This window comes from Mustela nivalis (genome assembly GCF_964662115.1).
Source record: "Mustela nivalis genome assembly, chromosome: 7".
In the NCBI taxonomy this organism is placed as follows: domain Eukaryota; kingdom Metazoa; phylum Chordata; class Mammalia; order Carnivora; family Mustelidae; genus Mustela; species Mustela nivalis.
This window is the reverse complement of record NC_139026.1, coordinates 124,083,010-124,100,175: the sequence shown is the minus strand read 5'-3', so window position 1 is coordinate 124,100,175 and position 17,166 is coordinate 124,083,010. Positions and strand designations below refer to the sequence as shown.

At 43.7% G+C, this 17,166-nt stretch overlaps 1 protein-coding gene across 6 annotated transcripts in view; it reads left to right on the top strand.

Annotated features, from left to right (window-relative positions):
- Positions 1 to 787: 787 nt before the first annotated feature.
- The window catches only part of DCLRE1C (DNA cross-link repair 1C), a 39,750-nt gene continuing 23,371 nt past the window's right edge, over positions 788 to 17,166 (top strand). For 4 of the 6 annotated variants that reach the window (XR_014313972.1, XR_014313973.1, XR_014313974.1 and 1 more), the window contains exons 1-7: positions 788 to 991; positions 6,545 to 6,596; positions 8,889 to 8,973; positions 13,635 to 13,694; positions 15,568 to 15,623; positions 16,162 to 16,263; positions 16,937 to 17,009. Coding sequence is in view for 3 of the 6 variants with exons in the window: in XM_082739578.1 (XP_082595704.1) it covers positions 883 to 991; positions 6,545 to 6,596; positions 8,889 to 8,973; positions 13,635 to 13,694; positions 15,568 to 15,623; positions 16,162 to 16,263; positions 16,937 to 17,009 (537 nt within the window). In the remaining 3 variants the exon portion in view is untranslated. Of the gene's footprint in view, positions 992 to 6,544; positions 6,597 to 7,413; positions 7,499 to 8,888; positions 8,974 to 13,634; positions 13,695 to 15,567; positions 15,624 to 16,161; positions 16,264 to 16,936; positions 17,010 to 17,166 lie in introns of all 6 variants that reach the window. The other 2 variants (XM_082739577.1, XM_082739576.1) reach the window with 2 other exon arrangements.

The window sequence follows — 17,166 nt, the reverse complement described above, 5'->3', positions numbered from 1 at the left end:
GTAATAAACTGCAAGGCTTATTATAATGTAATACACAAAACAACATCTCAAGAGTGTTTGAGTTGTTTCTGATTATTAATATTGTGGTGTTTAAGGAGACTTGATAGGAAGGGATCCATTCAGTGGGATGGGGTCCCTCTTGGGCTCCTTGCTTAGCTGGGAGCCTGCTTCTCCCTCAGCCTGCTGCTTCCCTGCTTGTTTTCTCTCTCTCTCTGTGAAATAAATAAATTAAAATCTTTTAAAATAAAAAAAGTGAATGAGTAAATAAATGGAAACGGGAACTAACAAGTTAATGAATCTACCATGAGTCACATACAATTTTTTTCTCATACAGTCCTCATGGTTACCCCCTAAGGTAGAAACTGGAAAGAAAAGTAAAGAAGGGAAATTGAGCTGGGCTTTCAGGCTCTCAGTAGACAAGCAGGAGGTGGAACGAAGTCTGATTTCAAAGCGAAGCTTTGCATCGCCCTTTGCTTCTTGGCATCCTTGGGTAGAGCACCTGCTACAAGTGTTCACTTTCCTTTCGCGATACCGTTCCTGCACAGACAAGGACACACTGCCCCAGGAAGGCCCCTCGTGTTGAGTCAAGGTTTCCAGCAGGAGGCACCCTCGTCTCGCCACATCCTAGATCCCAGCCAGCTGCCCCAGCCCAGCATCCCGCCACTAGAACAATCAACCACGCGATTCGCCGGCAGCGGACTGTCCACTGAAGTTCCTCGGCACCGCCCCGCCGCCGCAGGGCTCCTCTGATTGGACGTGGCTGCAGCCGGCGAGCCAATGGAGCGGCGGCGACGGCAGGTTCCCGGAAGTGGCGGCCCGGCGAGGAAAACCTCAGCTTCCGCAGGCGGCGTGGGGCCGCGTACCCCGGGCTGTGCTGGCGCTATGAGTTCCTTCAAGGGGCAGATGGCCGAGTATCCAACCATCTCCATAGACCGCTTCGACAGGGAGAACTTGAAAGCCCGCGCCTACTTCCTGTCCCACTGCCACAAGGGTGAGTGAGCGTGGCGCGCCGCCCGCCCCGGGGACGCAGGCTGCCTGTGTTCTGGCCCCGCGGGGAAGCCGTCCGGGATGCGGGGGGAGCTCGAGCAGCGGAGTGCAGGCTCCGGGAGGCCGGGGCCCAGACCAGCAGATGCACCTTGTTCCCTGCTTGGCTCTTCGGCCTCTCTGAGGCTTTATTTCTTCATCTGTACGACGGGACGGAACCGAAACTTGGGCAGCCCGTTGGACCAGGGATAACACTTGGGTTCTTTTGGTAGCTCTCCTAGCAGCGAAGAGTCCGAGGTCAGCGAGGATTCTTTCTTGCTTCTTCCTTTACATCTTCGCTTCCACGTTATAAAGAAAACACGTTTCAGAAGAAATCCCACCCTACCCGCCCCCCCAGTATTTATTATCAAGCAAGCACCCGCACACACACTCAGACCTCGTGTCCGAAAGCTCCTGTAGTGCATGCTCCCCCTCCTTTGAGGTGTTCTGCCCGCCTCCAGTATAAAAATTTCGTTTAAGGTGAAGCAACCAGAATACTAAGATTTCACAGCTGCACACAGTAGGTAATCCCTAATCATTAGGGATTAGGCCCTAGTGATAAAGCCTGGAGGTTAGAGACTCCAAGTGAGGCGAGAGAGTCACTAAAACGTTCTAACCGATCTCCAGAGCTGGAGGAGACCTCGTTTTGCAACCGTTGGCTGTGTGGTTATCACCTAGGATGCCTGCGTTCGCGCTTTAGGGAAGTGCCTCTGCTTTCTCGCTCTAGTCTACGAATTTTCTCTCGTCAATGCGGAAAATCTGAATTTCGTCCCTTGATTTGTCAAATAGCACTGTGAGCCTCTTTGAGGGTCTTTCTACTTATTCTCCAGAATAACGTTTTTGGTTTTGGTGTGTTTTTCATTGTGAATCCCCCGCTGGGTGGGGATACCTCTGTTTCACCTTTTGTCTTGAGTGTTACTGGAGTTTCTGAACTCAGAATGTGCTTAGCTATGATTGAGGTGTGCTGCAGGGGCTCGCCCTTGATGTCTACAAGTAACGAGTTTGGAAAAGGAATCCATCTAACGGAATCTGAAATCAGGATCATCTGTTTGTACGTTAAGCAAAAAACTGACTCCCTGTTATTGAGCAGTTTATAATCACAGTTTCTGTTCTCTAATGACATGTGAGTCTGTTTACTCAGCCTGAAAATAATCTCATCAAGGGCAAGAACTCAGCTTCTGCTTTTGGAAATTTCCCACACTGCTTACTGGTAGTTTTCAACCTTTTTCAGAAACAGGTTTCTTTGATGTGCTGTGGACTGAATTGGGCTGCCCCACCCCCTTCATATGTTGAAGCTGAAACCACCATGTGACTGTATTTGGTGACTGGGTTTTTAGGACGCAGTTAAAATTTAAATGAGCTGGATCCTAACTCATTAGGATTGATAGCCTTATGAAAAGAGGAATAGAGATTGCACTCTGTCCACACACTCTGAAGGGCCATCTGGAAGCCAGGAGGCTTCCACTTTAGCTTGGAATTTAGCCTCCAGAACTGTAAGAAGTTTTATGGTTTAAGCCACTTTGTCTGTGGTATTTTGTGTCATTCTGAACAGACTGATTGAGGATATCTGACAAAATCTGTGGCCTCTTTTGGTAGAAAAAAAATCACATTTTGATAGAACATCTCATTCCATGGCCCACTCAGTCCTGCTTATGAGCCATCTGAAACCCAGTCCTATGCTCAGGGCAGGCTTTGCTAAGCATTAGTAAGGTCTGGAGGTCAAGATAGAGTAGCCCAGGGTTGGAGAAGACCCCACTAGGGGACAATTTCCAATGACTTGATTTGGTTCGGGAAAGCAAAAAGGCTCTGGAAAGGAGACTCTGGGTGCAGTCCTTGCAGCACCAAGTAAGCTGGCCCAGGTTCTCTTGCTGGCAGCCTTGGAGGGGTCTACAGTGGTCCAGGGCCAGCTGGGCTGGTCCTGGGCTGTCTTGATTAAAGCAGCCACAGAGGGCTGCCTGCTGATTTAGTTTGGGAGTATGGAACTGAGTCTTGATTCAGCCTCTCTTTTGCCATGGCTCAAATTCTTTGGAAATCCCAACCAGTGCCACCAGAGGTCCTAAAAGCCTGGACTAGGAGTGATCTGAGGGGATTCACCCACCGAGGGGGCAGGCACAAGTCCAGTCAAGGTCTGCTGTGCAGGGTGTGGTGACTGCATTGTTTTCTCTGGAGTTAAGGATCAGCACAGTGATTGTGTTGAGGACGTGTGTGTGTGTGTGTGTGTGTGTGTGTGTGTGTGTTTGGGTGGTAATTTGAATAATTAGGGTTTGTTGATTCACCTAAACTGAGAAGGTGTGGTCATTGCTATCTAGTCCTTCCCATGCTGGAGATTCAGAATGTATTAGAATGACTATGTTTAAAGGCTGTCTTTCTGTATGTGTTGCTTTGGAGGGCTGCGAAGCAGACCTGTGTGGATAGAAATGCCGCATCTTTCTACCCAGCAGTCACATTAGGCTGAGAAGAGAATAAAACCTTCTCATGCTGACCTAAGCCTAAACAAGTTCCAGATGGACTCAATTCAGTGCCTGGAACTGGATGGGTCACATAAAGTGGGCACAAAGGATGGTTGGATTAAAATGAAGGAAGAACATGAAAGAAAGTGCTGGAAGCAGTTCTGAAGTGAGTCTGGCCACTCATTCTTCTGTGGCTACTCAGAGTGATTTAGAATCTGTCCTAAGATAGAGGGGATTGTTCTTGTAAATGATGACCAGAGATGGTCAGCTTGCAGTGGTTCCTGCCCTGTTTGCAGCTGCATTTGCCACCTGCAGAAGAGTCAGTAGCTCACACGAATCAGTTCTCTTATAAAGGTGAACGAACCTCTTGGGGCACCTGGGGGCTCAGTTGCTTGAGTGTCCAATTCTTGGTCTTGGCTCAGGTCATAATCTCAGGGTCATGGGATCCAGCCCTATGTAGGGCTCCCTGCTCAGTAGGGAGTCTGCTTCAAGATTCTCTCCTCCCACACGGATGCAAAAATTCTCACCAAGATACTAGCCAATAGGATCTAATAGTACATTAAAAGGATTATTCACCACGATCAAGTGGGATTTATTCCAGGGCTGCAAGGTTGGTTCAACATCCACAAATCAATCAGCATTTGACAAAGTACAGCATCCTTTCTTGATCAAAACTCTTCACACTGTAGGGATAGAGGGCACATACCTCAATATCATCAAAGCCATCTAGGAAAAACCTACAGTGAATATCATTCTCAATGGGGAAAAATTGAGAGCTTTTTCCCTAAAGTCAGGAACATGGCAGGGCTGTCCATTATTACCACTGCTATTCTACATAGTACTATAAGTCCTAGCCTTGGCAATCAGACAATAAAAATAAATAAAAGGAATCTAAATCGACAAAGAAGAAGTCAAACTCTCACTCTTTGCAAGTAATATGATACTTTATTTGGAAAACCAAAAGACTCCACTCCAAAACTGCTAGAACTCATATGGGAATTCAGTAAAGTGTCAGGATATAAAATCAATGCACACAAATCAGTTGCATTTCTATATACCAACAACAAGTCATAGGAAAGAGAAATTAAGGAGTCGATCCCATTTACAGTTGCACCCAAAACCATAAGATACCTAGGAATAAACCTAACCAAAGAGGCAAGGAATCTGTACTCAGAAAACTATAAAGTACTCATGAAAGAAATTGAGGAAGACATAAACAAATGGAAAAATGTTCCATGCTTATGGATTGGAAGAACAAATATTGTGAAAATGTCTATCCTACCTAAAACAATTTACACATTTAATGCAATCCCTATCAAAATACCATCCATTTTTTTCAAAGAAATGGAGCAAATAATCCTAAAATTTGTATGGAACCAGAAATGACCCCAAGTAGCCAGAGGAATGTTGAAAAAGAAACCCAAAGTTGGCGGCATCACAATTCCAGACTTCAAGCTCTGTTACAAAGGTGTCATCATCAAGACAATATGGTACTGGCACAAAAACAGACACATAGATCAATGGAACAGAATAGAGAGCCCAGAAATGGACCCTTAACTCTGTGGTCAACTAATCTTTGACAAAGCAGGAAAGAATGTCCAATGGAAAAAAGACAGTCTCCTCAACAAATAGTGTTGGGAAAATTGGACAGTCACATGCAGAAGAATAAAACTGGACCATTTCCTTTCACCACACGCAAAAATAGACTCAAAATGGACGGAAGACCTCAGCTTGAGACAGGAATTCGTCAAAATCCTTTAGAACACAGGTAGCAACCTCTTTGACCTCTGTCGCAGCAATTTGTTCCTAGAAACATCGCCAAAGGCAAGGGAAGCAAAGGCAAAAATGAACTATTGGGGCTTCATCAAGATAAAAAACTTTTGCACAGCAGAGGAAACAGTCAACAAACCGAAAGACAACTGATAAAATGGGCAAAGATATTTGCAAATGATCTATCAGATAAAGGGCTAGTATCCAAACTCTGTAAAGAACTTTTCAAACTCAACACCCGAAGAACAAAATCGTGAACAACATTTCTGCAAAGAAGACATCAGATGGCCAACAGACACATGAAAAATGTGCTCAAAAAAATTAACAAGTCAGGAAACGACAGATGTTGGCGAAGATGCAGAGAAAGGGGAGCCCTCCTACACTGTTGGTGGGAATGCAAGCTGGTGCAGCCACCCTGGAAAACAGCATGGAGGTTCCTCATAAGGTTGAAAATAGAGCTACCCTACAACCCAGCAATCACATCACTGGGTATTTACCCTAAAGACACGAATGTAGTGATCCGAAGGGGCACGTGCACCTGAATGTTTATAGCAGCAATGTCCACAATAGCCAAACTATGGAAAGAACCTAGATGTCCATGAACAGATGAATGGATAAAGAAGCTGTGGTATATCTACACAATGGAATACCACGCAGGCATTAGAAAACTGAAATCTTCCCATTTGCAATGATGTGGATGGAACTAGAGGTTATTAGGCTGAGTGAAATAAGTCAATCTGAGAAAGACAGTTATCATATGATCTCTTCAATATAAGGAATTTGAGGTGCAGGGCGGGAGGTCGTGAGGGGTAGGGAGGGGATAAAATGAAACAAGATGGGCTCGGGAGGGAGACAAATTATAAGAGACTCTTAATCTCATGAAACAGAATGAGGGTTGTTGGAGTGGAGCTGGGTGAGGGGGCTAGGGTGGCTGGGTTATGGACATTGGGGAGGGTATGTGCTATGGTGAGTGCTGTGAAAATGTGTAAGCCTGATGATTCACAGACATGTACCCCTGGGGAAATAATACATTATATGTTAAAAATATATATATAGTAACCACACTCCAGATTTTAAATAAAGATTCTCTCCCCCCTCCCCCTGCCCTCCCACTCACGCATGTGTGTGCGCGCTTGCTCTCTCAAATAAAAGAAATCTTAAAAAAAAAAAAAAAAGGTGAACCTCTCATATATTTTCTCTTAAAAGAAAGCTCGAAAAGAACAGACAACTATTTGCTTGGCTTAAGGAATCCTCTCAAAAAAAAAAAATGTGCTTATAGTTTTTGATTCTTTTGTTTTTAGATCACATGAAAGGATTAAGAGCCCCTACCTTGAAAAGAAGGCTGGAGTGCAGGTAATTTATTTTCCTCCTTATTTGTGTGTTTTTTTAAGTAAACGTTTTAATTGAGCTGTGACTGCTACATACATTGCAAGGGGACACAGTCAGATGAGCTTTTGTAGGTGAGCGCATCTATGAACCTTCCACCCAGATCGAGAAACAGAATAGGGCCCGTGTCCCAGAACAGAGCCCCATCCCTCCTCCCAGTCAGTCCTCGTCTCAGAGGCATCAGTATTCTGACTTTTTGTCATCATGGTTTAACCTTGGCTGGTTGGGAACTTTGTAGAGTCATACTGAATAGACCCTTCTAGTTGTTTTCTTTCACTCAACATTCTAACTGTACGATTTATCATGCTGTTTGGGGTAGCAGTAGTGTGTTCATTTTCATTTCTCCCTGTGTGTGTAGTTCTGTTGCGAAGACAGTCATAATGTTTTTGGATCTTCAAGCTGAAGTACTGTGTTTTTTTCCTACAGCCCGCTTTGCCTAAATGTTAATTCCAAATCCCCAAGCTGTGTATTGGAAAGGGCCCTGTTGACTCTTTAACTTCTGACCCAGTGGATGCCAGTCTTCTCTGCAAAGTGCTACTACGAGTCTGTGTTCGTGATGAGCGGTAGCCTGTATTCACTGAGTACTTATATAAATGTCAGGCCCTATGTGTTGTTTAGTTTGCCAGTTTCTTTGAGAGCCTGTGACAAGTCAGGCACTGTGCTGGACATTGAGGCTATACTAGTAACAACCCAGATGAAAATCTCTGTCTTCTAGGAGCCAACATCCTCATTAGATCCTCTTGATAACTTTTGAATAGATACCATTATTATTTCTATTTTACAGATGAGGAAACTGAGGAACCAGAGAGGTTAAATTAGTTGCCCAAGGTCACGCAGCCAGTAAGTGGCAGGACCAGGATTTCAACCAGGTCTGTCTGATTTTTGAGCCCGTGTATTAGTTATCTATTGCTGCGTAACAAATTACCCCCAAACTTAGTGACTTTAACCCACTAATTATATGTTCTCTTTCTCAGTTTCTGTGGGTTGGGAATGCTGACAGAGCACAGTCGGGGTTGCTGGTTTCTCCCTGGCTGGGTGTCTTAGGGGGACTGCCATTATCTGGGGGCCCATCATTCAGTGTTTGACACTGAGGCTGAGAGGAATCAGGCAGCTGGGGCATTTGGGCAACTCTGTCCCTAGAAAACTTTTCAGCATAGTGATTTCAAGGTAGCCGAACTTCTTAAATGGAGACTCGGGGCTTAAAAAGTGTATGTCCCAAGGGAGAGCTAGCAGGGAGCCATGTTGCCCAGGAGACATAGCCTCCACAGTCCCGAGACCTCCCTCTGTCACGTTCTGTTGGTTGAGGCAGTCACAAAGACAGGCTGAAGTGGGGGGGGGGGTGGTTAAAATAGACCCCTCTGTCAGCAGAGGGATTTCCTTATCCATCTGTAAACATAGCATGTGTGGTTGGGAATATATTAGTGTGGCCATCTTTGGAAAATACGGTCCATCACAGACTGTGTTCTTAACTCTAAGCTTTGTTTTTGAATTTAAAAATTTGAAAGCATCCCCACCCTTTTCCCTTCTTGAGACGTAGCTTCATGTGGTGGAATCGTTCCAGACATTCCTGATCAGGTACAAACATATATCTTTAAACTCAGAGTGATGGGGGACCCCCTTTTGAGGAAGTCAGAGGGCACAGTATATTTTCTTCTTTTGCTTCTTTCCTGTTGTTCCTCTGTACACTTTTTTTTTTTTTTAATTTAAATTTTAAGGTGGGGCTCCTGGGTGGTGCTGGGTGGTGCAGTCTGTTAAGCGGCTGGCTCTTGATTTCAGCTCATGTCATGATCCCAGGGTCATGATCCCACTGTTGTGGGATCAAGCCCCCTTGTGGGCTCCACGCTCAGTGGGCAATCGGCTCAAGATTCTCTCCCTCTCATTCACTCTTCCCTTTTCTCTTTCTCTCAAAATAATTTTTTTTCTCTCAAAATATAATAAATAAATACATCTTTAAAAATAAATTTATTTTTAAGTAATCTCTGCTTCATATGTGGGGTTCTAACTTACAGCCCCAAGATCCAGAGTCGCACACTCGTACCGACTGAGCTGGCCAGGCGCCCCCTCTCCCACTTCGGTCTTGATGGGACCTAGATAGTTACAGGTGGTGGCATGTGGGGAACTGTTCTGACACTTGTTGAGCCAGCTCAGTGTCTGAATGATTTGAGATAACTGATATGTGGTGAAATGTACTTTTCTGGTCACCCCGATGGCTCACTATAAAGATGCACTGACCCAGCTTTTCTAAATTTCTTCTTTCAGCTTGAAGGTTTGCTTATACTGTTCACCTGTTACTAAAGAGTTGTTGTTAACTAACCCGAAGTACAGATTTTGGGAGAAACGAATCGTAAGTTTTATTTTTTTATGACACTATTTCTTTACCTCAAGGGGAAATATTTTTCGAGGTCGATTAAACAAAGCATTGGGATTTTTCAAAGCCCAGTTAATCCTACACTGTATTTATCCACATTAATTACAGTATTGATGTTTAGTCTTTGTAATTCCTCAGTTTAGAAGAGGCCAACATTTAGTTGTTGCAGATTTGTATTTCTTGTCCATCAGTGGCTTGATTTCAGGTCTTAGTTTTGTTGGTTTAATTTCATTAACTCTTGCTAAATTGCATTTTAATTAACAATAATCGCATCTCGGATAAACCTCATTGGCTATGATACTGCCACTGTGTAAAGCTGCTAAGTTGCATTTTAATACTGCAGAGTGTGAAATGTTTAACTGATAAATCCTATTACTTAGGTCATGACATAGTTTAGGAAAAATGAACACATCTTATGGGTTACGATAAAGGGTAACAACTGGAATAAATAGAGTGGACAACTTTGAAACTGACAGAATGAAATGGATGTGTCCAATGCAAAGCATATAGTGAAGGGAGAAACAAGGGAATGGTATATGGAAAATATAAAGATGCCAGGAAAAGTCCTATTATAACAATAATTACTAGTTAATTTTCTAACTAATGATTTTCTCAGTTTAGGTTAAGGGAAGAAAAAGGAAAGTTCCAACAGTCTTAGTCTACAAGAGGTTTAGATAAAAAGATAAATGCAAGTTGAAATGGAGTTAAAAAAACAAAAAAAGGAAAAGGTGTACTAAATAATTAGAAGCTAAAAAATCCAGAGTGGCAGTTTTTTTTGTCATACAAAATAGAATCGAAGGTAAAAAGAGATCTTGTTCCCAAGAGGATGTTACTTATTGTCAGAAGGAGCAATGGATCAAGAAGATTTGAACTTAACATGCAATTGACAAACTGGATAAAGTCCTCACTGATCCCCCAGTGCTTGACCAGAGAAAGAGAAGCGCTGGGGAAATACAGTTAGGGTGTACACTATCGTTTAAACCTTAAGTCATTGTGGGAGCTGGCAGAGAAGGCCAAACAAGTATCAGGGTCTGTTTGATGTTTGTCTGCTGCCGGCTTTCAGCTCTCACATCCTCTTTCCACTTCTGCCCCCACATTTGGGCAGGCTGATTTAAAAAAAAAAAAGAAAAAAAGCCTTGGGGCCCCTGGGTGGTTCAGTCAGTTAAGCTTCTGCCTTCGGCTCAGGTCATGGTCCCAGGGTTTGGGATCAAGTCCTTCATCAGGCTCCCTGTCAGGAGGGAGACTGCTTCTCCCTCTCCCTCTGCCTGCCACTCCCATCTCCTCTTTCTCTGTCAAATAAATAAAAAAAAATCTTAAAAAAAAAAAAGCCCACCCCCTCCCTTGGCACTGATGTGAAGTTCGAACCATGGGAGCTCAGGCACACCCCCCAACCACAATAATAACCAGGGCCACTCACTGCTCCTGTCTCTGGGGTGGGGGGAAGAGCCACTTCCTCCCAGCTGGGGCACTGCTCTACTCTCTGCAGAACCTCCCTCAGGGTGGGAAAAACAGTGTTTTCACACCCTGTTGGTGCACGTGTGGCGCGTTCCGGCTCGACTGCTGACTGTAATTGGGGTGGGGTCTATCCCCACTCCACAGAGTGGCCCAACACCAAGGCTGTAACCTCAGCCTGGTATTAGGCCTGAGGTTGCCGTGGACCTGCAGGTCAGCGGCAGGAAGCCAAGTGGAGAGAGAAGTGGAGAAGGGCAGAGATGGGCTGGAACCCACAGGGAAGCCTGGAACCCCTGTCTCGCACACTCCCCACCCTGGCTAGTGCTGCAGCCCCGTGGTGCTACTGAGTTCCACACTCCTGGCCCAGGCCTTCGAGAAGCTGAAGGTGGGGTCACTGCAGTCCTGTCCTGTCTGCCAGCTGAGCCAGCAGGTGCTCGTACCTGAGCTGGTAGACCTTCTGCCTGCCAGTTCACTTTGGCTTTCCAGATCTCACACAGCGGTTTCCTGTGGCCAGTGCCAACCTGGAGGTATGTGTGGAGGGGACCTCTGGGACAGTTGCAGTGCAGCGAAGTCAATGGAGTATGAGGCCACCTCTCAGTCTAAGAGCAGCTAGGACACTCATTGCTTGTAGCTCAAGCGCTTCACACACCACTCACAGAAACTGAAAGAGGGGGGCACCTGGGTGGCACAGTCAGTTAAGAGTCTGCCTTTAGCTCAGGTCATGATCCTGGGGTTCTGGGATCAGTCCCCACATCAGGCTCCCGGCTCAGCGGGGAATCTGCTTCTGTCATTCCCCCTGCTTGTGCTCTCTCTGTCTCTCTCAAATAAATTAAAAAAAAAAAAAAAAAAAACTGAAAGAGAAAAGAAGCAGGAAATAAGATAGATTTGAACGGCTTGATTAATAAATGTAAACTAATAGCAATCTGAGGCACCCAAAGGGAAAGCAAGATCTTTGGTATATAGGAAACATTTACAACAGTTGACCATGTGCTGTGTCACAAAAGTAGGAAATCCTACTGGTCTGTTCTCTGAGTACAATGCGGTTTTGCTGAAGTCATAAATAAAAGGAGAGCTAAAATAATCCCACACATGGGAACTGAAATACTAAGCAACCTTTAGGTTAAAGAGGAAATTGTAAAGAAAAGCATGTAATACTTAGAATTGATGGACAGTGAGAATACGACATGTCAAAATATGTGTAACACAACTAAATTAGCACTTGAAGGGAAATTGACAGCATTGAGTACATTTCTTAGAAAACAAAGACCAGAATTACATGAAATGAGTTCAACTCAGTTTGAAGGGAAAGGAGCAACAAAGGAAATCTAACTGTATGGGAAAGAAGGAAATAATTAAGGCAAAAGGACAAGTTATCAATACAGAGACCAATAACTACCACAGAAAATAAAAGGCAAGATTAACAAAGTAAAAGCACATCTTTAGAGGAACAAAAATAGATTTCTGCCAAGATTAAAAAAAGATGCAGGGGCGCATGGGTGAGATGGGTGGCTCAGTTGGTTGAGCAGCTGCCTTCAGCTCAGGTCATGATCCTGAAGTCCCGGAATAGAGTCCTGCATCGGGCTCCCTGCTAAGCGGAGGGTTCGGCTTCTCTCTCTGCCCCTCCCCCTGCTCATGCTCTGTCTGTCTCTCTCTCTCTCTTTCTGTCAGTCTCCCTCTCAAATGAATAAATAAAATCCTAAAAAAAAAAAAAAAAAAGATGCATATAGGGTGCCTGGGTGGCTCAGTGGGTTAAGCCTCTGCCTTTGGCTCAGGTCATGATCTCAGGGTCTTGGGATCGAGTCCTGCATTGGGCTTTCTGCTCAGTAGGGAGCCTGCTTCCTTCTCTCTCTCTCTCTTTCTGCCTCTCTACTTGTGATCTCTCTCTCTGTCAAAAAAAAAAAAGATGCATATAAAAATACAGAATGATAAAAGGAAAGTAAGTATTAATAGTAGCAATGCATTTTTTGAAAATTAATGATAGTATATTTGATAATTTAGGCAAAGTGGATACCTGGCTAAGTAGGAAAATACCAAATTGAGGCAAGAAAACTGGAAAACTTGAATAAGTAAACATTGAAGAAATTAACACAATTCACAAAGATCTCTTCTTCAATAAGCCCCAGGTCCAGATGGTTTTATAGGTGCATTTTGCCACATGTTCAAAGGACAAATAATCCCCATATTGGATGAATTTTTGTGGGATATAGTAAAGAGAGAAGCTGCTCGACCTTGTTGGCAGAATTGATCATGATAGTGCAAGGAGGAGAGAAGCCATTTCATGTATGACCACGTGAACAGCCTGGTTAAGCTAACTGAATCTCAGGGTAGCAAAAAAGTGCGTTGTGAACACAGTCCGGTGTTTTTATTCCGGAATACAAGGATACATATATTTTTAAGATTTTATTTATTTATTTGAGAGAGAGAGTACGAGTTGGGCACTGTGGGGGTGCAGAGAGAAGCAAACTCCCCACTGAGCAGAGAGCTGGACACAGAGCTCAATCCTAGGACCCGGAGATCGACCTGAGCCAAAGGCAGACGCTTCATCAACTAAACCGCCCAGGCGCCCCCAGAATGCAATGATATTTTTAACACCTGAATCTCAGTTACCCTAAGTTTTAGGATATCTGTGGACTGAAAAGATGAATTGTGTGCACTGATTCATCAACTACCTACTGAATGCCCATCATATAAGTTGCTGTCATAGTAAAATGGGCCAGGCCGCCTGGGAGCCCCTTGAGGCAGCCTGAATCTGAACAAGGCCAGCACCTTGTGGACAGATCCAGGCTGAGTTCTGCAGCGAGAAGCCTAAGCATGCAGACCCTGTGGCCATGCGTGTGACCGAGGCTCAAGTTCAGAGGGAGCAGGCAGTGGGAGGATAGGGATGGGGAGTGACGAGAGAATTGAATTCATGGAAACAGAATTGCCGTGTCAAAGGATATGTAAGTTTAGGAGGCATTTAACCCACTTTGCCACATCAGCCCCAGGCAAGGCACTATGTTAGCTCTATCCTGTCTTCAAGCTGTTAAAACATTTAGTATTGCGGAGTCCGAAATTACAACTCAGAGAGTCCTAGTAACTTCTAAGTCTTTTTCTGTGTGTGTGTTGGAGATGGCAGAACCATGTAAATCCCTGAAAAACTGAAAAATACTGAGTAAGATAGTACATATGATCTCTTATTTTAATAGGTATCCATTGAAATAGAAACTCCTACCCAGATACCTTTAGTTGATGAAGCATCAGGCGAGGTAAGTAAATACTAAATATAATTTAAAAAAATTACTATTTAATAATCTGATTGTTTTTCTCTGTGATTTTGAGTGCTGCTCTTATCATAAATGAAAGTTATAGTAATTGGATGACTTTGTAGGGGGAAAATATATATGTATATATTTGTGTTGTATTTCTTTTCTACACGGTAGTCTACAAGGTAGACTTTGGCTTCTGTGTGAATTGCTCTTTTTTAGTATATTACCTGTTAATGACGAGAACTCCCGTTGTTAATATTACTGCATGATGTCATTGTCACTTTAATTACATTTATTACGATATTCAGGATATAATATGGTGCTTAGTGCTTTTGTAGCAAATACATGTATTTGTGATTTTCTTATTTTCTGAATCATTTCTTATGGAAGAAACAGTGTCCACGTGGATCCAGTATATTTTTTGTCCTTAAATTTAGAAGCAGGTACTTTTGCGTTGTGAATGTTAATAATAAGCAAGATTATGGACCTTTTATTTATTTATTTTTTACCTCAAATTCTTCCTAGGGCCAGAAGTATTTTCCTACTGTCTGGGAAATCTAGGTAGGATTAGTTCCCTGGCCGGGTTATAACCTGCCCTGCCGACACATTGAACTCTGAAGGGTGTCCGTCATCTCGCCAGGATCAAGCAGGGGCTGACTTTGCCTCTCCTCTCTGGAGAAGATCAGCCTGTGAAGTAGTCCTCACCAAATTGTTCAGCAAGGGAGGGCTTCAGGACTGGTTGGGGCAGGTTAAAAAGGAGGGGAAAAGGACAGCCTGAAGGTTCCCGGATGCTGTGCTGACCTCAGTTAGCGAGCGCTCGACTCCCCTGATTGCCTCGCTGTCTTGCCACTTACGTTGGCAAAAGACTTGAGCTCCTCCTGTTGACTGGAGTCTGGTGGTCCCACTCTGGTCCTGGGTTTATTCTCATGCACCACAGCTTTGTGTGTTGTGTCTCCAGAACTAACCAGGGGACCTTGCTCTAATGGGGCCATCGGAATGAATGACCTTAGACTTCTGGGAGGAATTGCCATTCTCACGTAGCGAGCCGGTGTGTCCTAATACTGGGACAAGTACTTGTAGAATGGTGACTTGGGGCCAGACGACAGCAGGCTTTTTTTTTTCCTTTTTTTTTTTAGTTTAATAATAGCTTTACTGAGATATCATTCATATACCGTACAGTTCTCTCCATTTAAAATGTACAATTCAGTGGCCTTTCATATATTCACAGAGTTGTGTATTCACCACCACAGTTCTTTTTCGAATATATTCATCACCCACAGAGAAACCGTGTACCCATCAGCAGTCATTCCCTACTTCTCCCTCCCCCAGCCCATGGCAACCACTACTCTAGTCTGCAGGATTGGCCTGTTCTGGACATCGCCTATCAGTGGAATCGTACTGGACGTGGTCTTTTATGACTCACTTCTTTCACTTTGCATAATGGTGTCAAGGTTTATCCATGTCGTAGTATGATGTGAGGATTTCATCTCTTGCCGTGGCCCAAATAACATCCTGCTGTATGGGCAGATCACGTCCTGTTCATGTGCTCATCAACTGAGCGACATTTAGGCTGCTTGTACTTGCTGGCTAGTATGAACGGTGCCGCTGTGGACATGCGTGCCCAGGTTTTCGTGTGATTGTCCGTTTTCATTTCTCTTGTGTGTAGCTCAGAGTCGAATTGCTGGGTCACACTGTCGCTGCGTTTAACCGTCATTCTGTGGGCAAGGATTTCACGCGTCTCCAGGATTTGGTGCGTGAGGAAATGAGGAAAGGCATACCACATTCCTGAGAAGTACCTGAATCTGTTTGATTAAGGAGAGCTGGGTCCTCCCAATAACTTCTATTATTTTTTTTTTCTTTATTTTCTTTTTAGAAGGAAGAGGTTGTTGTGACTCTCTTACCAGCTGGTCATTGTCCAGGATCAGTTATGTAAGGGGGCTCATCTATTTTGCCATTTTCTTACACATAGATATATGTTGCGTTTGTAGAAATAAATGTTTAGGGTCTAGAAAATAATATGTGTGGGGAGATTATTTCTTGAATGTGTAGATGGAATTTCTTTAATCTTTGTTTCCAAATTGAACTTGGGCAATTGAGGTGAAAATCAAGTTGGAAATGTGGCTTTCTTATAATGGAAGTCTTCAATGGCCATTTCTCTGTTGACTTTGCATTTTCCTGTCCCATGGATTTTTCTCTCCATGATTAGTGGAGAGTGCTAACACATTTCAGGCGATGTCTGTTGGAAATGCGGTAGTACAGTCCATAATGTTTTCTAGCCCCCCCCCACCCCCTGAGAAAAGGTGGCGGCTGAGTGCCTGGTATGCTGTAGAGCTATTAAAATCCTGCTAATACCGTATTGTAGGTGACTATGTTTGGCAGGAAACGTTTACTGTGGGTTTAGTGTGTTTTTGCTTTCTGAGGATGTTGTATGAGACTTAGAAGTCACCAAGATCTATTTCCTTCTCAGGTTTTTATTTCAGGGCAATAACGGAACAGTCTTGTACACGGGAGACTTCAGATTGGCAAAGGGAGAAGCTGCTAGAATGGAGCTTCTGCACTCTGGGGGCAGGTACTGGACTTTATGTAATTCCTTTTTCTTTTCTTTCTTTCTCTCTCTCTTCCTTCCTTCTTTCCTTTCTTTTCTTTCTTTCTTTTTTTTTTTTTTTTTAAGAGAGGGAGTGTGCATGAGCAGGGAAATGGGGAAAGGGCAGAGGGAGAGAAGGAGAGCATTCCAAACAGACTCCACGCCCAGCACGGAGCCCAGTGCGGGGCTCCATCTCATGACCCTGAGATTATGACCTGAGCGGAAATCAGAAGTCAGGTTTTTAACTGACTGAGACCCCCAGGTGCCCCAGACTTCATGTAATTCTTGAGTGGGGGACTGAATCATCTAAAAAGTTTTACTGCTCCTTTCCTCCCAAATATAAGCCTTTGTTTCAGGTAGAAGTCGAAGTTTGTTATATGCGTGACAGTAAAGCAAAGTTTTCTTCTTGGAATGGGGTGATGGTGACATTCTGTATGTTGACTGGGGGCTGTAGTTACATGAATTTGTCAAAATTCACTGAACCATCTTGACAAAATCTGTGTAATTTATTGTGTGGAAATCAAAAGTTGATTTAACAAAAAAATTCCAAATTCAATGGAACACCCTCTAAGATTACTACGAATTTAAGCTTTATGTATATTTTATTTAACATTAGATGGTTAACACCAATTGTTATTGTTGTGTTTTTTTTTTCTAGAGTGAAAGACATCCAGAGCGTATACTTGGATACTACTTTCTGTGATCCAAAATTTTATCAGATTCCTAGTCGAGTAAGTCTCCCCAGAGATGTGGGCATGGTAACCAGGGTGTGGCTGTCTATTTCTAGTATGAAGTTTCTAGAATAACATGTCAGATCATAATCGTCCCATAATTAATTGGCATTAATAACATGACTGTTGGGAGTGCAAAGGGTGAGTGATGTTCTTA